Here is a 22,966-nt window from a genome sequence, read left to right as displayed (position 1 = left end):
GATTTTAATCTCTGCCTACAGATTAAAACCCAAAAGAAAATTTTTCATGTTTTTATTATTTATGAAAAATTTTGTTTTTGCATTACAGGGCTAGCCTATTCAAATCGGCACTGATGCCATCCCGCCTTACATTCCTGACAACTGAAGATACTGAGTATGTTGCAATTTTCAAACATGGAGATGATCTGCGCCAGGACCAGTTAATTTTACAAATGATAACACTCATGGACAAATTACTAAGGAGAGAGAACCTTGACCTAAAGCTTACTCCTTACAGAGTCCTAGCAACAAGTACAAAGCATGGTATGTTTCAAAACAAAATTGTTTTCAATTAAAGGTCAGCAGTTGATACATTTTCATTTCGTGTGGTAAACCCATTTCAGAACAAAGCATTCTTTCCTTATTTGTTACGTGAATGTCAAAAAATGGAATGAAATAGGACTTAAGAGTATAAATTTGCATTGCTGTAAATCTTAGAAGTCATACTCATGGATTTCCTAATTAGAAAGCAGGTTAGGAAAAGTTAAAACTACTGTATAACACTAGAGACAAATATATGTTGCTTTTCAGTGTCCATTGAGAACTAGTAAAAGTTATGCTGCTGGTTTGTGCCATCAGACCTGTGAAAGGAACCTTCAGATTGTTGATATTCACAAAAGTAAATGCAGTGGTACCATCACCAGAATGATAAGCAAAGTATGTTAAAATTTTATGGTTATGTCATAAATTTCAGATAGATTTCCTGGTGGCAACCTTTTTGGTTTCTCTAACTGACAACTGTTTGATTTGTTACCTTTTTCTCATGATTCAACAGTTTGTATTGCTCTCAAGTGTCCAGTGGGTGCAATTCATGAAACAATATTTCAACAACATACCTTGGTGCCATCTTCTGGTGACATATAGAGAATGAGCATGTTTGCTACATTGCACCTCCTACATGCTATCATCACAGTCCACCCCTTTCCTCAATATATGGCCGCACAGTGTGTCTGATGAAGTGGTGAGAAACGCAATCACTGCATGCAAACTTCAGTCCCTCAGCACTACTACCACTCCCATAGAGTGCAGAAGCTGCTCTGTCACAACATTGAGACCTCAGTTGTCTGAGCTCTGATCCCAGGCTTTACTGGGAGTGATGCCACTATCAGGCTGCCGGCCATTTGTATTTTAACAGTCTCCAGTGGGACAAAATCACAAAATGACTGATCTGTCTTATTACTTCTGTTTATTCATATTTCATTGAGCCCCCATAGCTATGCAATTTTTCCAGAACCACAGATTTTATTGGTGGCTTTGTGGTAAGGCCTATATTGGGCCGACTGTGTGGACAATCAAAGAAAGGTGCCAGGAATGCAGGAGAGATATCGAATTAAAATAACCAACAAAATCTGTGATTGCAGAGCATGCATAACTACAGAGGTCTCGAAATATGAACAAACAGAACTGCTAAGGTAAAGCATGTTATTTTGGGACTATGCTTCAAAGGAGGGTGTCAAAATATGAGTTGCTGGCAGCCTGATAAATAGGCAGTAGCTTTACTCCCAGTAAAATGTGAAACCCAGAGCTCAGCCACCTGAAGTCTCAACATTAGCTTCAGAGCAGCTTCCATGCCTGATGACAGCAGGAGGAGGACTGAAGGCCTGAAGTTTGCACCCAGCATTCATAAATTGTTGAGAGAGGTAGTGTTTTATGGTCCCATGACCAGAGATACTGAGGATGTTTATTGATGGTAAAGGGACAGATACCGTGGAGAGCTAGTGGAGCAGTCTGCCCGACGAGATATGCACCAGGTAGTGAGGGAAAGAGTACAGAGTAATAAGAGTATGAGAGAGGTAAGATGTGGCAAAGAGGCTCATTCTACAAGTATCACCTGAAGATGACTGAAGGTTTATGCTGTCAAAATATTTTTTCGTAAAACAGCAATGCAAACAGCCATGATTGACAAGCTTACCTTTAATTAGCACAAATGGCTGGCACTCTCAAAGTATTATTCTCCATTGACACCTCTTAGACACAAGAGATTGTGCAAGGTTTTGTATGTTTCTGATGTTCCACAATAAAGCACCTCAAAGTACTTGAGCACCTTGTACATATTTGTTTTTACCTGAAATGTCACAATGTATTAAGGCATTAAACTGGTTGAAGACAAGAGATTTGGCTTGCTTGAATTTGTTCTTGTTGAAACACATATTTTTAATGAGGCCAGCAACACCCCCATCTCAGCTACAAGGTTTTGAGGAAAAATTAAATGGCACTAATTGCTGCTTTGTAGAGATGGTCATAATAAACCTTATAGAGAATAACCCAGTATGTAGCTGATACATTTCACTTTATGTTTATATTTTGGACAGCAGCTGGTTAGAAACCAGTGCCCCAAAGAAAGGATGATTTGATGGAGATGAACTGGTGTCCATTGCTCTAAAGAGCGAAAATTAACATGTGCAACTTTTAGGAGGATTTGACAAGTAAGATGTAGTATGTGCTAGTACACTTCTTACCTATTACGTTGTTACCATACTTACTCAGTTATAAATTGATGTTTTTTCCTCAGCTACAGCATTAAAAAATATGGGTTAATTTTATATTCACAGTTTAAACTATGGCTGCTGAGGTTAATATTTTTACATTGTTTCGTAGAGAATATAGGGGGCTGTCTCACATTTACAAATGAAGCTATGGCGATCGAGATCATGAGCAGATCTGTTTTGAAGAGTTGAGAAAGGCACAGCTGGGCAAACGATACGTTCGAATAGGCTCAAGATTTCCAGATATCCCTAAACACTCAATACAGTATCAACATTGCTAAATCAATCGCATGACATTTGACTCATGTGGCACTAGTGCAAGGGATATTCAAGAGATTGAGCTACTTACTACAACAGTATATTGTCCAGCTTAAAATTTGACAGTTTTATGAAACACAGGAGGAAATAGCACAAAATTCTATCATCTCACAAACTCTTGTTGTACTTGAACAGATTTGCAATAAAAGTTCTGTTAAATATATGGATAATGTGAACAATCATTTTAATGTGGCTTTTTAAGTAAAAGTAACATTCAAAACCAGAGATATTGTGCATCAAAAACATTACTTGGTTTTGAACCCAGATCAGTATTTTGACTATGGGAGACCGCAGTGACTTACTAAGTGGGTTGAAAATGAGAAGTTCAGTTCTCATATTAGAATGCGGGATAAAAACATCCCAGCTTTTAATCGGCTTTAGAACATGATGAAATGAGAAGGAAAATTAATCCAGAATAGTGTCTAATGAACAAAATAAATCATATTAAACTGTAACTGTTGTTACAAGAATAAATTACAGTAGCAGGATGCGTCATGGAGATAGTGCCAACAGACATCAGTAGATAGATAGGATGAACAGAGTTTGAGAATGGGACTGAATCATGATTGCGATCATTTTAAGATTTAGTTGCTGTTGTTACATATGACTTGCAAAGTAGAAGATTCTGCAGTCTGTGCTTTGAAGTTGCTCAAGCACAGCACTCTGGAGGAGATGGAGGGAAAACATTGATAGCAGCTTGGCTGAGAATTAGATGAATGTCAGGAGGGGAGTAGTGAGTGGGCAACAAATAGTTGTATTGCCAACCATGGAAATCTCTACCACGAACTTCGGCTTTTTAGGAACATCTACCACTTTTCAACTGAAGTTTGCCTGAACCCATTTGTAGTCGGGATTGAATTGAATTGATTTTAAAATTGGACAAATATTCAACAATAGTATTCACTGCAAGAAACAATAAGTCTAGTTAGGGGCCAGAGGCATATGTATGTGTTTCATGCTGCAGTGTTGTTGACACTCACCAGAACATGATGGGAAGAAAGGGGGAGTGTCAGCTGCTGGTTCTATGCAGCAAGTGAGAGAGTGGTGGGCAGACTGTGTTTGGAAGCAAGAGACATTTTTACATCCTCACTTCAGTATAAAGTGAAATCAGATATATATTCAGATAAAATCAGCTGTGTTCTCAGATCCCACTGTAACCACAGTCTCAGAAATCACCAAATATTCAGCAGAAACAGCAAAATATTTATGACAACATAGATGCTAATATCCCAGCTTTACTATTTGGAGGAGGATGATATGATGAGGATGATATGATGAGGATGATATGATGAGGATGATATGATGAGGATGATATGATGAGGATGATATGATGAGGATGATATGATGAGGATGATATGATGAGGATGATATGATGAGGATGATATGATGAGGATGATATGATGAGGGTGATATGATGAGGGTGATATGATGAGGGTGATATGATGAGGGTGATATGATGAGGGTGATATGATGAGGGTGATATGATGAGGGTGATATGATGAGGGTGATATGATGAGGGTGAGGATGATATGATATGATGAGGATGATATGATATGATGAGGATGATATGATATGATGAGGATGATATGATATGATGAGGATGATATGATATGATGAGGATGATATGATATGATGAGGATGATATGATATGATGAGGATGATATGATATGATGAGGATGATATGATATGATGAGGATGATATGATATGATGAGGATGATATGATATGATGAGGATGATATGATATGATGAGGATGATATGGTATGATATGATGAGGATGATATGGTATGATATGATGAGGATGATATGGTATGATATGATGAGGATGATATGGTATGATATGATGAGGATGATATGGTATGATATGATGAGGATGATATGGTATGATATGATGAGGATGATATGGTATGATATGATGAGGATGATATGGTATGATATGATGAGGATGATATGGTATGATATGATGAGGATGATATGGTATGATATGATGAGGATGATATGGTATGATATGATGAGGATGATATGGTATGATATGATGAGGATGATATGGTATGATATGATGAGGATGATATGGTATGATATGATGAGGATGATATGGTATGATATGATGAGGATGATATGGTATGATATGATGAGGATGATATGGTATGATATGATGAGGATGATATGGTATGATATGATGAGGATGATATGGTATGATATGATGAGGATGATATGGTATGATATGATGAGGATGATATGGTATGATATGATGAGGATGATATGGTATGATATGATGAGGATGATATGGTATGATATGATGAGGATGATATGGTATGATATGATGAGGATGATATGGTATGATATGATGAGGATGATATGGTATGATATGATGAGGATGATATGGTATGATATGATGAGGATGATATGGTATGATATGATGAGGATGATATGGTATGATATGATGAGGATGATATGGTATGATATGATGAGGATGATATGGTATGATATGATGAGGATGATATGGTATGATATGATGAGGATGATATGGTATGATATGATGAGGATGATATGGTATGATATGATGAGGATGATATGGTATGATATGATGAGGATGATATGGTATGATATGATGAGGATGATATGGTATGATATGATGAGGATGATATGGTATGATATGATGAGGATGATATGGTATGATATGATGAGGATGATATGGTATGATATGATGAGGATGATATGGTATGATGAGGATGATGAGGATGGTATGATGAGGATGATGAGGATGGTATGATGAGGATGATGAGGATGGTATGATGAGGATGATGAGGATGGTATGATGAGGATGATGAGGATGATATGGTATGATGAGGATGATGAGGATGATATGGTATGATGAGGATGATGAGGATGATATGGTATGATGAGGATGATGAGGATGATATGGTATGATGAGGATGATGAGGATGATATGGTATGATGAGGATGATATGGTATGATGAGGATGATGTGGTATGATGAGGATGATGTGGTATGATGAGGATGATGTGATATGATGAGGATGGTGATATGATGAGGATGATGATATGATGAGGATGATGATTATTAAAAAATGGTGATACCGCAGATGATAGGGTTAGAAAGAGAAAAATTTAGAAAATAAAATGGTCCACAAATAAATGTAAACCATATGTTTTTGTTTATTTTATTTCATCTTGTATTATCAAATTGTAGACAATCAATAAATTGCATACATTTAGAATGGGTATTATGTCAGTTTTTTTAGGTAGATATTTTGTCAGTAAAATAGCTTATAATTTTGATGAGTCAGAACATGTTAATATTCGGGCAAACATGGTATAAAGAATGTCATCAGAAGTCTCAAATTTTGCTGCCTCGTACACTCATGTTCTATAGTTGCTGGTTATTGAACACTTTGAAAGGTGAATGGCTTAAAAATGTGAGTTACCAGAATGAATTCTTTAGATGACCCATGGGCATGTTGGCGTGGCATAGTGCCACTATTTTTCGTAGTAGTTCCACAGGTTTTTGTAGTTGCAACCCCCAGAGGAGAAAATTTTTAGGTGAGATTATACAGTTGTGATTATTAGGAAGAAGACGGCAGGTCTAATCAAGGCAGTTATTGGGAGAGGTAGTGTTTTATGGTGCCATGACCAGATATACTCGGGATGTTTACTGATTAATAAGGGACAGATACTGTGGAGACCTAGTGGATAAAGTTTGTGTAATTGTTGTATGATGCTAAACAGAATGCGAAGGTAGTATTAAAAGTTTGACCTAGCAAATAAATGCTCTTTTCATTATTTTTTTAATTTTCCAATGTAATCTCCTTATAAATTTATAAACTTCTCCCAGTGATGCTCCCGTCTGTATAAGAAATCCAAAAGTCTTCCTCTACAAAATAATTGTTTGTTGTTGATGGCCCCTCTATTTGGCAAAAATTTCTGTCTTCAAAATTTAATTTTCAGGTGAGTGAACAAAAAAGTCACTTCAGCATATATATCCGGCAAGGAGAGTGATCAAGCAACTGAAACCACAGTTTGTGGATTTTTGCCATGGCAACCATAGATGTGTGAGGTGGTGCAGAGTGAGCAATAGTGGCGCACAGCATGGCATCAGCTTTCTCACCCCTAAATTTTTAAATCAGTATGTGACAAACATGTGCTTTAGATATTCTCGTAGCCTCTGCAGTATCTTTCACCTCAATTCAATGATTCTCTAGTGTCATTTGGTGAATTTGAGCAGTGCTCTCATCTGTGGTTACAGGTTCAAGCTGCCCCAGACATTAGTAACCCAGGCTGGTATAGCCATGTTTAAGTTCAGCTGCCCAAAATTTCACAGTGGTAAATGATATTTCTGAGTCCAACCCATGTTTAATTTGATTAGGTGTATTGCCTTTCAAAATCAAAACTTTAATCATGGCTCTGTACCCAATTTTTCCCATTTTCACAAACACTTGCATTGAATTACTAAAATGACTGTCAAACAGCAGCTCATCCAAAGTGGCTGAAATTTTGGCGTTTGCCTTACCAAGTATGCATAAACAAATTCCCCATCATTAGTTGACAAGTGCTGTTATCTTCAAGTTAAGGTTGTAAACTTTTCAAACTACCTTTGTACATTTGTTTAAGGCACAATACCAGTCACAATGAGGTGTCCTGGGTGGTTGGGTTTATGGGCTTGTGGATGAGGGAAGCTTATAAAAAGTGAGGGACCAGGGAGTCATGAGAGTAAAGAGGAAGGCACCCATGGGAGAGGTTTTAATAAAGATGTAGGGATGTGAGCGTATTGAATACCATGTTGGATATCTAGGAAGGGATTATAATACTGCAGACCAGCTTATAGGTGTGTGTGTCAAATAGCTTGTGTAGGCACTTACTTACCCCTGGCTTGGGCCTTAGTTACCATATGCCTGCTCCACATTCCTCCTCCATCATTTCTGGTTCCGAGCGTCCTACCACCACTCACCCGCTCCTAGTCTCATGTCCTCGGTGTCCTTGTCAAACCCTTCATTCATCCTTGCTACATGTCCAGCCCAGACCAACCTCCTCCTCCTCCTCCTTTTTCTTTTTATAATGTCAGGCTGTGCGTAAAGCTCTTTTAAGTCTTGGTTTTTTTCAAATTCTCCATTCTCCTGTTTGTGAATCTATAACAGGACCATTTATTTTTCGGAGGAGTTTTCTTCCAAAAACAAGTAGTTTCTCTTAATCTGTTCTCCTAAAGGTGAGGCTTTCACAACCGTACATAACCACTGGCATAATCATTCTTTGGTACAGTCTGATCTTAAAACTTCTTGAGAAAAGACCTTTTTTCACAAAGCTCCTGGCATCCAGCGCAATTTGGTCTATCAATTACTCATATGATTTTGAATGCATCCCTGTTGGTTTTTAAACGATTTTTGAACAAATTCTAAGTTGATTTCTGAATGAATCGTAAGTTGATTTTTGAACATGTGCATAGTGTACGTGATGTCTTTGCCAGGGGAATTCCTGCCGCATCTAGAAATGAATTTTCATGCAGGCAAAAGGGGACGGGTCTATACGAGCTGAGCGGAATAAAGTTGAATGGGCGAATGCCAATCGCTTTTTATATGGTTGACTGGGTTTGTAAATTATCAGTGTTGTTATAATTACTAGTGAATTCCATAGATTCAGACTACCAGAATGGAAATAAATGACCAACAGGAATAACAGGCAACAAAGATTACATATTGTCTTCTCTGTGTATCCAAGAAAGTGAAGTTTTGACAGAAAATATTTGGCCAGACCACTACACTACTAAGGGCCAAAGTTCTATTCTGTGAGTAGCATGGAAAATGCGTTGTATGAACACATAATAATGCCTAACCAGAGAATAAATGCGGGATAACTAAAGCGGTGATTGTGGCAGGGTTAGTGAAGTTAACCAGAGAATACGTTTTGACACTGGCGGGAATAGTTACAGAATTAGTGATGACAAGATTGTTTTTTAAAACGAGGAAGGAGAAGAAACGGACTTACACAAATTACGGAAGAATATGACGATTCAAAATTTATATAAAAATTTCGTACGCCTACTTTTCGATCTCATGCTTCAGAAGCTAGAGAATATGAATGAAATGTGGAACTGTTTCCTAACATAAAACTTTTTACTTTTAGTAGGCCTAATAGGCATTTGATATTGGTACTTCGTGAATTATAGCCCGTCGTGTTATAAAAATGACCATTTGTGTCAAAACAGTGTCATTTATTTAGTGTGTGTAACAATTGCTGCAATATTAGGCAGGCCTCTTTCGTTTTATCTAGCAGAAAGTGACAAAATACACGTAACCAGATCAAGGAACCACACCAGTCTTGGGTACAATTTGTATTAACAGCTTTTCTAGTATTAGACAATGACATTTCATTTTTTCATGTAGCAAAACATTGACCAACTTCAATGATGTAATAGTCTCCCAGAAAAGAAAGTACGCCACATAAAGTGGTGGCAAGATTACATAGGAAAAAAAAACTAGGACTTAAGGATTGAAGAAATGTGTACTGCCTTGCTTGTCTCTTGTCTTTACTCGTTTTATGTATCCTATATTTTATTTTATGTCACAAAACAGCAAGTTACTAGCTAATAGGCAGTAAAGGCTGCAAATTTTCTGAAGAGTTCTTGTTCTGCCGTTTACAAATAATCCCATCCAGTATTAATTGCGAGATTCTTTTTAAGAGGGGCAGGATGTCAAACCGGCCGACTGCGAGCAGGAGAGGCACAACAGGACTTTTAATTTCCACTGGCCTGAATATAGTTTGATGGCACGCATTACAAAATATTACATGTTTGAATTCCACACAGCGAAATACAGATACTTGTGATGTGTGCTGTGTGAAGAGGTGTGGTACTGCACTTTGGCACACTTAAGACCAAATAACATGTCTTACGTTCCCTCGAACATACATGTTTTATGTATCAGACCCTTCAGAAAGATGTGCGCTACAAAATGAAGGTATTTTTGAAAAGTCGATTTTTTAAATTTTTGGCGTCCTACCTCAAATGCTCAAGGGAGGGGTAGCGCCACTATCTAATATTGCCCTGGTTCGGAAATATCGTAGACCCAGATGTGATGCACAGAGCAATCTGAGTTGTAGTGGGGAGGTGGTAGTATCCATGTGACCCATGTTTACGTTAAGTGATTTTGCTGTTCCCTCTTCGTTTATTGCTCTCACATCAAATGAGAACAAAACGGATTTCTGTGGCCAGGAACTATCAAGTGAATTAAAAAGACATTCACGTAATTATGGAAGGCTGAAATATGTTGTTAGTTTCGGATTTTATTTTGTTGCCACCTTTCTGACAGTCAAGTGTTAATCGCCTTGTAGAACACTGAAGTTATTTTTGTCGGTTTGTTAAAGAAATTTTACTTTTATTAATCTTTTCTGCTGAGACAGTCAATTTATTTGAAACAAAGTGATTAATTCCACACTATTGGCTAGTTTCAACTGTTCGTTGCGTTTAAAGTTCACATTTTCATCTTCTAGAACCAAACATGAAATAATACAGTACTGGTGCTCCAAGAAAATGCACATGAATCTGGACATACGAATGTGCACTTTAAGCCGAATTATGCATTTTAGTATGGTTCACAAAATTCCCATGCTCTTGGAGTATCCTCTAATGTCTTGTTTTTGTTTTGTTTTTTTTATTATTATTATTATTATTATGACATCTTGTAAGATCTTCTAATGTTTTGCATATACGAACATACGGGCTTCCTGCGTCGTCATAGCTGCGCAAGCGCGGCAATGCCTGTTATCTGGCGTTCTCTGGTAACTGCTGAAATGAATCTATTTCTAACAGGTCACGGGAAAATATTCCAAATGATTGTTTGAAGAGCGTTACTTTTGAAGAAAATTTCCTTTTACGCAAGATGAACTCTGCGCGCAAATATCTGATGAATTTCTTAAATCGCAGAGCGTTTGAATCTCATTCAAAAATCAAATCTTGGAGGACAACCATTTAGAATATTTTCGAACCATTTAGAATATTTTCGAGCCCAGAACAACAGACATTTATGTCGTCGTCAAAAATTTTACTGGCACGTTTCTGTGATGTATCTTAAAGTGTACCACATGCAAAAGGATAAACATTATGTGTGAAAGCTTAGCTTCTCTTGCATCTTATTATTCTTAGAGACCAATATTATACGTGTAAGCTTTTCTTTTCTTTTCTTGTAGCAACACTATGTATAGTAATTTAAACCATTGCCTTTTCCTATTTGTATGTTCGCGTTACTTAACAGTGATGTTGCTATTGGCTGACTACGTCACGTATCCTATGCTCTGAATATCCTCTGTCAGTGACTGGCAAGATCGCTTGACATGAGCTAGGACTGACTTACAAAAGCGCATCGCAGTCTTGATTTCAATTCTTCGGAAACTAACATGCGGTGTTTGGTGGAATTCGAATTTATACTTTTGTGTAATATGAAAACATGCAATGTACATGTTGCTGCCTATCGTACATCTTTCCAAAACGTGTTTTTTTCCTCTGAGTTTCGTTTTCTAAGTGCCGGGAAATTCTATGCCAGTGTATAAAACCACAACTATTGAAAGGATTGACAAGTTCTACAGTTCCGAGGAAAAGTATACTGTTACTTACCACGGAAAAAGTGTATTTTCATCTGGGAGAAAGTGTATTTTTAACGGGGAAATCTGGGATTTTTTTTCCTCGTCCATGTATACACCTGTAGGCGGTCCACTGTTGATCTGTTGCATCTAAACCCACATTGGTAGTCTCCTACAGCTTCATCAGGTGCTAGCATCCTATTTAGGAGGCACAGAGATAGTATTTTATAGCTGACATCTAGCAGAGATATTCCCCCATAATTGTCCCATACCAGGGGGTCATTCTTTTTCAGTAATGGACAGATGGCCATTTTCCAATCTTCTGAGAGACTTTCTTGCTGCCAGACCTTTCATATGAGGCTTGTCATGGTTCTTACATGGTCAGGTCTTCCATTTTTTATGAGCTCTGCAACAATTTGGTCTTCCCCATCCGCTTTGTTGTTTTGTGAGATTAGTCACTTCTGTGTCCAGTTTGTGGGGACTCAAAAGAAGTAGTTCTGTGGGATCTTTGCAATTGAGGAGCCGGTGTAGGCAGTGTGCTACATAACCACGCGTGTCATATGAACAGTTATGCCTTTGTCTGGAGGTACGATGATCAGGTCAGCATGTTTTAAGATGATAGAGGCAGGGTTTTTTTCTGGCTGTGAGGTTGACCTCATGGTGACTAAATCTGGGGAAGGGAGATGATGTGATGCTGAGAGTTAGGAATTCCTGATGATTAGAAGGATATGGTAAAGGGGCGATGGGGAAGGATCATGATTGGGAGCAGGTAAAAACTTAGTGATGTAGGATTTGATGTTTGCATTGGACAGCTGGACAGGAGTATTTATACTGTGGGGTAATGTGCAGGAAACTAGACCTAAACCGAACCAGCATAATTGAATTTGGGTGTAGGGTCATTGGACAGGACTTAGGGGAGAAAGTAGTTCCAGGATGTAGCAAACGAAGGTCAGTGAACTCAGGTTGCACATCTGCAAGACATTAATAGAAAACTTCATGTGGTGGCTGTGGTGGTTGAGCAATGTGTGTCAGTTAAGTGGTTGTCCATTTCAGTTGTGTTTGCTGCTCCATATCTCTTGTATTTGGCAGATAACAATCTATCGTGAGGTAGAGATTTCCTCGTAGGTCTTTCATTAATTGATCTGCCCCTTCCCTCTATCCATTTGTTAAATCACTTCAGAGAGCTGCTGGGACAAGTCCATTAGTAAGGTGCAGTGGCATGGGCAGAATTGCTGAAGCTGGACCCTTGCAAACACCTGCGAGCTCAGCACTGAAGCCATGCCAGGGGCTCTGTAAGTCTGACATAGGTATGAGGACATTTAGAAACATTTTGATGGTGCCTTGCAGACCATGTACATCATCCCAACTACAAGAAGACCTGCCCAGATGTATATAAAAACTGCCTGTCCAGCCATGCCGAGCATGTCACTTGATGCCGCCAACATTGTTCCTGCTGTATGGCATCGATGCAAGGCCTTAACATTACTGAGGCAGCCACTGCCAAAATCCTCATGACACTGTTTCTTTCAAGTATTGGCCTGTGATCAACACTTGGCCATGCCCTTGGAACATGGCTGTCATGGATTGATGCCTGGCCATGCCTTTGGACGAGAGTATGCACCTGTGTCTACTGTTGCTTGTTGGAGTAATAAAGTTTATATAAATGCTGTCTGTCTTGCTGCAGCCATCCTCATCTCCAAGAGACTCCCGTAGTCCTTGCCAACCCAACAAACCCACAGTGCCCATGTGGGAGAACCATAGTCATCCTGACAAATAAGAGCAGCGGGTCTTCCATCCCTCCATAGTAGTCATTGTACCCCTGACCTGCTACAGATGTTATGGCTGATTCTGTGCCCATTTTCTTTCATTATTAAGCTAATGATGTAGTTTAATTCAGTGGAATATTAAGCCATAACATACTATTCCACTGACATTAAACTACAGCATTAGCTAAATTATGAAAGAAAATGGGCACAGAATTAGCCGTAACAGCTGTAGCAAATCAGGAGTACAAGCACTGTTACAGAGGGGTGCAAGACATACTGTTTTTATTTGTCAGGATGGCATTCCATATTAGTGATTAAGTTTTATGTAAAACACATTTTTCTCATTTCCCTGTGCAACAAGATGGTTGAAGTGTGCAAAAAAAATTCTTTAGTCTTGGGTGATCTCCACAGTTACTCATTTAAGCTCTGTTGTCAAAATATGTAGAACACCAAACACATTGGATTTATAAATGATGTGTTCACTGTATGTAGTGCATTACCTTTTTGTTTCAGGTTTTGTACAGTTCATTGAATCAATACCTGTAGCAGAGGTTCTTGCTACAGAAGGTAGTATTCTGAATTTTTTTCGGAAACACAATCAGTCAGAAACTGGCCCCTATGGTATAGCATCTGAAGTCATGGACACCTACGTGCGAAGCTGTGGTTAGTATATCTATACTACTACATAAATCCAAGTTGTTGTTTAACATTGTTACTGAAAATCTTGAAAAGTGCGTCACCAATTTAATTCAGATTTATATGCAATACTCTAATGAACTTTTGGATGGACATGGAATGAATATTTTCAGTATATTTAATAAATAAATAAATGTATCTCTAATACATAAAGGGGAAACATTTTTACCAAAAATTAAAAACTTCTAAACCGATGTACTGCAAATGTTTACATGAAATTCTAATGAACATTTGGAGAGGATATATATTTTTAACTAGTTAGTGCCCACTATGTCACTCATGTAGACTGTGTGATCTGCACGGATTTTTAAAATTTTTGTTTCTTTTGTCGAATTTTTGTTTTATTTACAAATTGCAAAACCTTAACTTTTCATGCCAATTAAGGCCCTAGAAGCAGAGTCTTCTCTGAATGTACTTCTGACCAAAATGCAGTTGTGTTGCTGGACTTGAAGATTTTTGTTAATCATGCCTTTTGTGTTCTTGCAGTGATATTGCCATAGAAACTTTAGTTTCACCCCATTGATGGTTGCATTTCCAGAAACAGTGAAACAAGTGTTTTAATTTGTAACAGATAAGCAAACACAAATTATTTTACATGACCCCCTAACGAACATACATGAATTTTTGTAACTGCAATGTACAGATTTTTCAGTTAAAATCAACTCCAAGGAAGAAAATGCTGTGCAGCGCTGCGAAAATGTGTGCTTTCAATTACTATTTTGCAGTCAGTTTAAACTATGGTAGGATGACATTAGACAAATTGTTTCTCCCACATTATTCTTTCTCCATATGTATATATATATATATATATATATATATATATATATATATATATATATATATATATATATATATATATATATATATATATATATATATAGACACACACACACACACACACACACACATATCCATCCACACATACAGGGCGTTTCAAAAAGAAAGAGCAGATTTCAAACATTTATTTCTCAAAAACTACAAATGATAGAAACACAATTCCAACGGTCCTTCACTCAATATGAGTACCAAATGTTACACAACAAATATCAAAACTGTACCTCAATATGAGCACCATTTGTTACACGACAAATATCAAACCGGTATCTCATTTCTTGCCACACACGACGCAACTGGTCTTTAGTTACCGAATTCACGGCCGCAACAATTCGATGTCGTACCTCTTGAAGAGTAGCGGGCATAGGTGGGACATAAACACAGTCCTTTATGTACCCCCACAAATAAAAATCGCAGGGAGTAAGGTCTGGTGACCTGGGAGGCCACAGACGATGACATTGATCTTGTGCTCCTGCTCTTCCAATCCACCGTCCTGGAATGGTGTTATTTAGGTACCGTCGTACAGGTTCAGAGAAGTGTGGTGGGGCGCCATCTTGCATGAAGATGAAGTGATTTGAATCTTCCTGAAGTTGAGGAAATAGCCAGTTTTCTAACATGTCCAGGTAAATGGTTCCTGTGATAGTTTTCTCCATGAAAAAGAAAGGTCCATAAACTTTGTTTACCGAAATTGCACAAAAGACGTTAACCTTTGGTGAGTCTCTTTCATGTTGAATAACGTCCCTCGGAGTTTCACTCGCCCAAATTCGTACGTTATGCCGATTAACTTTACCAGAAATGTGAAACGTTGATTCATCTGAAAAAATTAATCGTTCGGCAAAATTGTCCTCTTCCATGTCCTGTAGAATTGCAGTTGAAAATTCGAACCTTTGGTTGTGGTCGTCAGGACGCAATGCTTGCAATAACTGCAGTTTGTAGGGCTTCATGTGCAGACGCTTACTCAGAACGCGCCATACCGTTGTTTTAGACATGTTTAGTTCGTGACTTGCCCGTGTCGTGGATTTTCTAGGGCTCCTTTCGTAAGCTGCACGGACACGCTCGACATTTTCATCCGATGTGCGTGGACGACCCGTGCTTTTTCGCTTGCAGATGCAACCATCTTCTACGAATCTGTGATGCCACTCATAAATTTGCTTATGACGAGGCGGCTGTTTGTTGAATTGACGGCGGAATGCACGTTGCACACCAACAATGGACTCTAACTTTGCAAATTGCAGCACACAAAATGATCGTTCCTGTGGTGTCGTCGCCATTTTCCTACAAACAAATGCCAGCGCCACTGCGGATTTGCATGGAACTTCTGCGCGGACCATTGAAAAACTTTGAACCTTTCTCTGACAAGAAACGTTTGAATTGTGTTTCTATCATTTGTAGTTTTTGAGAAATAAATGTTTGAAATCTGCTCTTTCTTTTTGAAACGCCCTGTATACAGACACAAGCAGACATATTTAAAGACAAAGAGTTTGGGCAGAGATGTCAGTCGAGGCGGAAGTGCAGAGGCAAAGATGATGTTGAATGACGGGTGAGGTACGAGTGGCGGCAACTTGAAATTAGAGGAGATTGAGGCCTGGTGGGTAACGGGAAGAGAGGATATATTGAAGATTTATTGATGACATCTTCATGATCTGGACTCACAGTGAAGAACAACTCCAGAATTTCCTCTCCAACCTCAACTCCTTCGGTTCCATCAGATTCACCTGGTCCTACTTCAAATCCCATGCCACTTTCCTTGATGCTGACCTCCACCTGTCCAATGGCCAGCTTCACACGTCCGTCCACATCAAACCCACCAACAAGCAACAGTACCTCCATTATGACAGCTGCCACCCATTCCACATCAAACGGTCCCTTCCCTACAGCCTAGGTCTTCGTGGCAAACAAATCTGCTCCAGTCTGGAATCCCTGAACCATTACACCAACAACCTGACAACAGCTTTTGCATCCCACAACTACCCTCCCGACTTGGTACAGAAGCAAATAACCAGAGCCACTTCCTCATCCCCTCAAACCCAGAATCCCCCACAGAAGAACCACAAAAGTGCCCCACTTGTGACAGGATACTTTCCGGGACTGGACCAGACTCTGAATGTGGCTCTCCAGCAGGGATACGACTTCCTCAAATCCTGCCCTGAAATGAGATCCATCCTTCATGAAATCCTCCCCACTCCACCAAGAGTGTCTTTCCGCCGTCCACCTAACCTTCGTAACCTGTTAGTTCATCCCTATGAAATCCCCAAACCACCTTCCCTACCCTCTGGCTCCTATCCTTGTAACTGCCCCCGGTGTAAAACCTGTCCCATGCACCCTCCCACCACCACCTACTCCAGTCCTGTAACCCGGAAGGTGTACACGATCAAAGGCAGAGCCACATGTGAAAGCACCCACATGATCTACCAACTGACCTGCCTACACTGTGACGCATTCTATGTGGGAATGACCAGCAACAAACTGTCCATTCGCATGAATGGACATAGGCAGACAGTGTTTATTGGTAATGAGGATCACCCTGTGGCTAAACATGCCTTGGTGCACGGCCAGCACATCTTGGCACAGTGTTACACCGTCCGGGTTATCTGGATGCTTCCCACCAACACCAACCTATCCGAACTCCGGAGATGGGAACTTGCTCTTCAATATATCCTCTCTTCCCGTTACCCACCAGGCCTCAATCTCCGCTAATTTCAAGTTGCCGCCACTCATACCTCACCTGTCATTCATCATCATCTTTGCCTCTGCACTTCCGCCTCGACTGACATCTCTGCCCAAACTCTTTGTCTTTAAATATGTCTGCTTGTGTCCGTATATGTGTGGATGGATATGTGTGTGCGTGCAAGTGTATACCTGTCCTTTTTTCCCCCTAAGGTAAGTCTTTCCGCTCCCGGGATTGGAATGACTCCTTACCCTCTCCCTTAAAACCCACATCCTTTCGTCTTTCCCTCTCCTTCCCTCTTTGCTGATGAGGCAACCGTTGGTTGCGAAAGCTAGAATTTTGTGTGTATGTTTGTGTTTGTTTGTGTGTCTATCGACCTGCCAGCGCTTTCGTTCGGTAAGTCACCTCATCTTTGTTTTTATATATGTTTTTTCCCACGTGGAATGTTTCCCTCTATTATATTGATATATAAATATTTTCAAACAAGTATGTACAAAACGGGTGCCGTTTCATTTTTTCCTCACGATCAGTTTTATAGCGAACAGGAAAGTTGAATTTACAGCTTATGGGCTTATGATTTGAACGCTACTTCGGAATGTGAATTGCTGAAACTTGATAGTCCTATACATTTGTAGATTAAAACTACATGAAATACTGTCCCTGAAGCTGCTATCCTCACTGACCACCAGCTGGAGAGCTCTCTCTCTCTCTCTCTCTCTCTCTCTCTCTCTCTCTCTCTCTCTCTCTCTCTCTCTCTCTCTCTTACCCCATATACCAATTTACCCATTAATTTTTAAGCAACTTCAATTCCCAATCAATGAAGTTTTATGGGGGGGGAGGAGAGGAGAGGCACATGGACAGAGAGAGGGCAGAGGAAGTGATGGTAGAAAGAAGGGGCAAAGTAGTTGTGCGTGTGTATCCAGTTCCCATACACACTAGGCAATTGAGAAGCATTGCTGAAATCGCTTGTAGCTGTATAATATTAAAATAATTTAGTAATAAAATTGTTAAAACCACAACCTTCAATCCATTAATTTGGGTAAACTTAAAAATATCTCTCTCAGTGTGTGTGTGTGTGTGTGTGTGTGTGTGTGTGTGTGTGTGTGTGTGTGTGTGTGTGTGTAAATAATAGATACCAAGGTATTGGTTAAGCTTGCTTTCGTACAGAAGAATTGTTGGATACTAGTGAATTCTGGAAAAAACTGGGCTGTTAAATGGTAGAAACGAAATTCTTGTCTTTATAATCTTGCTAAAAAAGAAAAGAAGATTTTAAAAAGTTGAATGGTCTAAATGCTGTTATAAAACTAATACATATTTTGTGACAGTGAAAGTGGAAAAATTGACACCCGTCCAGTACTGGAAATTCAGACTGCCAACTGCACATCATGAAATACAGTGACTATTTTTGTCTTATTATTCTTGATGAATCTCATACTCTCCAGCTTCGTTTTTACTGACTGAAGGAGCTCTTGTTTTCTTTTGTCAACTTGGGGAACTGGTTTTCTGTTAAAACTCGGGTATTATTTCAGTATCGGAAAACATGGTTGCCGTTTTGGCTTAATTTGGTGAGATGAGAGTACTCGAGAAAATGGTTACCTCGCAGTGCAGTATGTACAACAGTGACTTCAGATTGTTCAGAATAACAATTCTCACAGCAGTAATAAAAATCAAACCATTGTACAGTGTCTGACATTCAGTTATCATTTGCAACTCCTTCTGCTCAGCTCGTTATGCAATCAGGATGGAAATGAATCCTCATGTCACCGATGTCCTGCAAATGCAGTGAATTCAAGCCATTGGCGACACACTCTGTCGATGACTAAAGCTGATATGTTGAAAACAAAAATGTCTATGGCTATGGGAGAGTGCATTTGGGTGTCTGTGTGGTTGTGTGCGTGAATATGTGTACTACTGCTAGAAAAAAGCTAGCACTTCAAAGCTAGTTTAATGCTGTTTTCTGTTACACGTTTCCGTGATCTATGTAGCAATCTGCTATAACAATCTTCAAATCATCTTTGAAAGACAACAACTCGTGCATTTCCCTGAGGAAACACTTTATGGAGTCTTTGCCATTTAAATCTGAAAAATATAAAGATATAATGAAGTTCGCCCAGAAGTTTGTGCCACTGTCAGGCTTAAAATTTTACTATAGTTGATTTATGGCAGAACTGTTTGTTACTTACTTTCATGTTCCGTGGATCATTTTGCACGATAAATCGTCATTATGTAGAATGAGTCATTTTACAAATTTTATTTAAAGTTCTGATAGTTGTTGTTTCTGTAGTTGCTTATTTGTTGATTTGACATCATATTCATAAAACAGTTATTTGTTGCAAGGGAGAAAAGTCAGTTTTTTCCCAATTCAGTAAATATTATACTAAATCTTTGTTTGTACATGTAATAACCTATTACACTGTGCTGAAGACCTAAATAAAGGTTGTGAAAAGATGATACCAGTTAATTTTTCTTCCACTTTGTGGACTTTTTTGTTACACTCGAAATTATGTAAATATGACATACCTGGTTATTGCATCCATGCCTTGAATTATGAAAATTGTATTCAACGCTCACACATTTCTCAGACTACTTGAGCAGGTAATAGAGCACTTTTTTTTTTACTCATAGTGACTAGGTGCCTCAAATTCCATGTAATCTTCAAAACTCCACGGTGAAACATGATCTTAACAAGCATCTGTTGATTTTCCAATTAATATACACATGGATGAGCATAATGATATTTTACTGCTTATGGTGCTTTCTTAGTGGATGTTATTGCATGCTTCACATATCTGTAAACAACGATTTACTAAATTTATTTACTAAATTTGCATCCATTCTTAATACAGGGGTATTTAAATCATTTTAATCATTTTCTTTACACAAGTTGTCAGTACATTAGATTGTTCAGTAGTGTAATTTTTTAAACAAATGTCAATGCAAAATTTTTAATTTCAGCTGGATATTGTGTTATCACATACTTGCTTGGTGTCGGTGATCGTCATCTTGATAATCTCTTGCTAACAACCAGTGGAAAACTGTTCCATATTGACTTTGGGTACATTCTGGGTCGTGATCCAAAGCCACTACCTCCACCAATGAAGCTGAGCAAAGAAATGGTTGAAGCTATGGGTGGTATCAATTCAGAACATTATCAGGAATTCAGGAAACAGTGCTATACAGCTTTCCTCCATCTGAGAAGGTAAATATAACAACGAAAACAATCAATTTTTGACAAAAAGTTTAAACTGCAAAGTGTTGATTAATTATTTTGAGAAGGTAAATATATTACACAGAAAAGAATTATTGTGATCTAAAGCATTAGTAATGCTAAGACAGGCATTTTTGTTTTAAATGTATGTTATACCGGTTACTACATCTTAAGTTGTTAATATCCAAACAATATTAACTGCCATTTACCCTCTGTAGATAATTGATATTTGAAAAGGATATGCAAATTGTTTATTCTTTGTGTTAATATCAATCTTTTGTGCAATATTTGTTGACTACTTAACTCTCACCACTGGCAAGAAACAGTAGCACACTCAGTAATGTAAGTAGATTGAAAATGATAGTGAAATTAAAAACAAATTGAATCTTTGCAGTTTACACACAGCCTTATTTGTTACATTTTTCACAATTAAATTGTGTAGTTCTGTTCTTGTGTAATTAACTTATTTCCTTCTTTTAAGTGGACATGCTGCAGTGTTGTTTTGTGTAACAGCAGTACACACAGCAAATCTCCAGACGCCAAAACATTTTGCACAGCTAATAGTACACATTATATCTTCAAATGTCCTGATGACAAAAAAGTATTCTTACAATTTAATAATCTGTTTCTATTTATTTCAGGCATGCAAACTTAATGCTGAATCTGTTTTCTCTTATGGTGGATGCAAGTGTACCAGACATTGCTCTAGAACCTGATAAAGCAGTGAAGAAGGTTCAAGACAAACTACGTCTTGATCTTGGAGATGAAGAGGCAGTACACTACATGCAGAATTTGCTGGACTTGTCAGTTACTGCAGTAATGGCTGCTCTAGTTGAACAATTCCATAAGTTTGCTCAATACTGGAGGAAATGACTGAACTTTTTTTATTTACTGGTACAAGTAATAACAGTAAGTTAGGAGATTGTGTCAAATACTTGTGCTTGCCAGGTGTGATGTCACAGTGGGAGGTCATGTATGGTTATGTTCAGAGTAAGTGGAAGACCCATCAGTATGAAAGGATGTTTGTTGTGAAGAATTTTTTATGACTTTTGATTGACAGGTTTTAATTTATTGTGAGGACCTTAAATGGATGTAGATATTTTGTGCCACTGACAGTTGCAATTCAGTCTTTCAAACATGGAGATTTTATTTTGATGAAGATAAATATGTAAATATTGTACAGTAATGGAAGAAAATTGACTTTTGAATGAGTGTGTGTTTTTGTGGACTTTTGTAACCAAGAACTGTGGGTAGAAACATTATTTAATAAAAAAAGAGAAATTATGTCACAAAGTTTTTCATTGCTTTTGCCTATGTTTTACCAAGTCAGACAAATTCAACACCCACCACAGTAGTAGAAGTTTTAAAGAAACTGACTTGAGTTTTGTAGTCTCTCCTTGGTAACACCGATCTGGATCACCTTGATGCTGAAAGTGTACAGTAGTGTGGAATGGTGTTCGTGTAAAAATGTACGCGATACATTCAGGTTTTGTTAACACACCTGTAGTCCTCATAAAGTTTATATATTAAATATGATGATAAGTCATTAGCACAGGTATTCAGTAAGCTCCCACACTGCCCAAGTCACAGCTCATTGAAGTAGTATTCAATTGTGGCACAATATGAACAGTCCATATTTATTCGAAATTGACCCGGTTTTCACTTATCATAGTTCCTGTTAAATACAATGACAGTTAATTCATTTAAATCGGTCCATAACACAGTCCAACAATAGCTCAACCCAATGATGATGATTGTCCGGAGTGTTTGTTGACCACATTGCCATTCAATTAAAATGGCCACTAATGTAGGCTACAGAGATAACTTGAAAGTTACAAAACTTATTCTTCAGTTTCGTGGTTGTCAGTGCCTGTATTTCTCTTAGTGCGCAGAGACTAGCCTGCGTGAGTCTACACAGAGAGCACATCCAAAGTATGTTACTTTTGCTCTTTCAAACTGCAGACTATTTCATGATTGAGAATGTGTTATAAATATTCACATAGGGATAAACTGTTTCTTTGGAAACCATGTTATGCCTTAAAATTTTGGTAGGTTGGATTTTACTGTTTTTGATGAACTACAATAGCTAATGTGGTTTTGGCATATAGAAAATGTTGCTAGTCAGAAGTCTGGAAATCACATGGAACTATTATCTGTACACAGTGTGAATTTCCTTGTTTATATGAATCTAAATCTACAGGTAACCTCCGTAAACTACTGTGAAATGCAAGACAGAGAATACATCCCATTGTTCCAGATATTATGGTTCTTCCTGTTCGACTCGTGTATCAAGTGCATGAAGAATGATTGTTTAAATGCCTCAGTGAATGCTGTAATTAATCTAATCTTGTCCCCACTCCTTAT

At 38.3% G+C, this 22,966-nt stretch overlaps 1 protein-coding gene across 2 annotated transcripts in view; it reads left to right on the top strand.

Annotated features, from left to right (window-relative positions):
* LOC126412877 (phosphatidylinositol 3-kinase catalytic subunit type 3) overlaps positions 1-21,895 on the top strand; it is a 103,697-nt gene extending 81,802 nt beyond the window's left edge. For both annotated transcript variants that reach the window (XM_050082760.1, XM_050082759.1), the window contains exons 14-17: positions 89-303; positions 13,710-13,859; positions 20,350-20,593; positions 21,244-21,895. In XM_050082760.1, coding sequence (XP_049938717.1) covers positions 89-303; positions 13,710-13,859; positions 20,350-20,593; positions 21,244-21,475 — 841 coding nt within the window. In that variant the 3' untranslated portion in view covers positions 21,476-21,895. The remainder of the gene's footprint in view (positions 1-88; positions 304-13,709; positions 13,860-20,349; positions 20,594-21,243) is intronic.
* The last annotated feature ends 1,071 nt before the right edge of the window (positions 21,896-22,966 follow it).

The sequence above is a fragment of the Schistocerca serialis genome, chromosome 7 (genome assembly GCF_023864345.2).
Source record: "Schistocerca serialis cubense isolate TAMUIC-IGC-003099 chromosome 7, iqSchSeri2.2, whole genome shotgun sequence".
NCBI lineage: Eukaryota > Metazoa > Arthropoda > Insecta > Orthoptera > Acrididae > Schistocerca > Schistocerca serialis.
The sequence above is the reverse complement of the archived record's forward strand: the minus strand, read 5'-3'. Positions and strand labels throughout refer to the sequence as shown.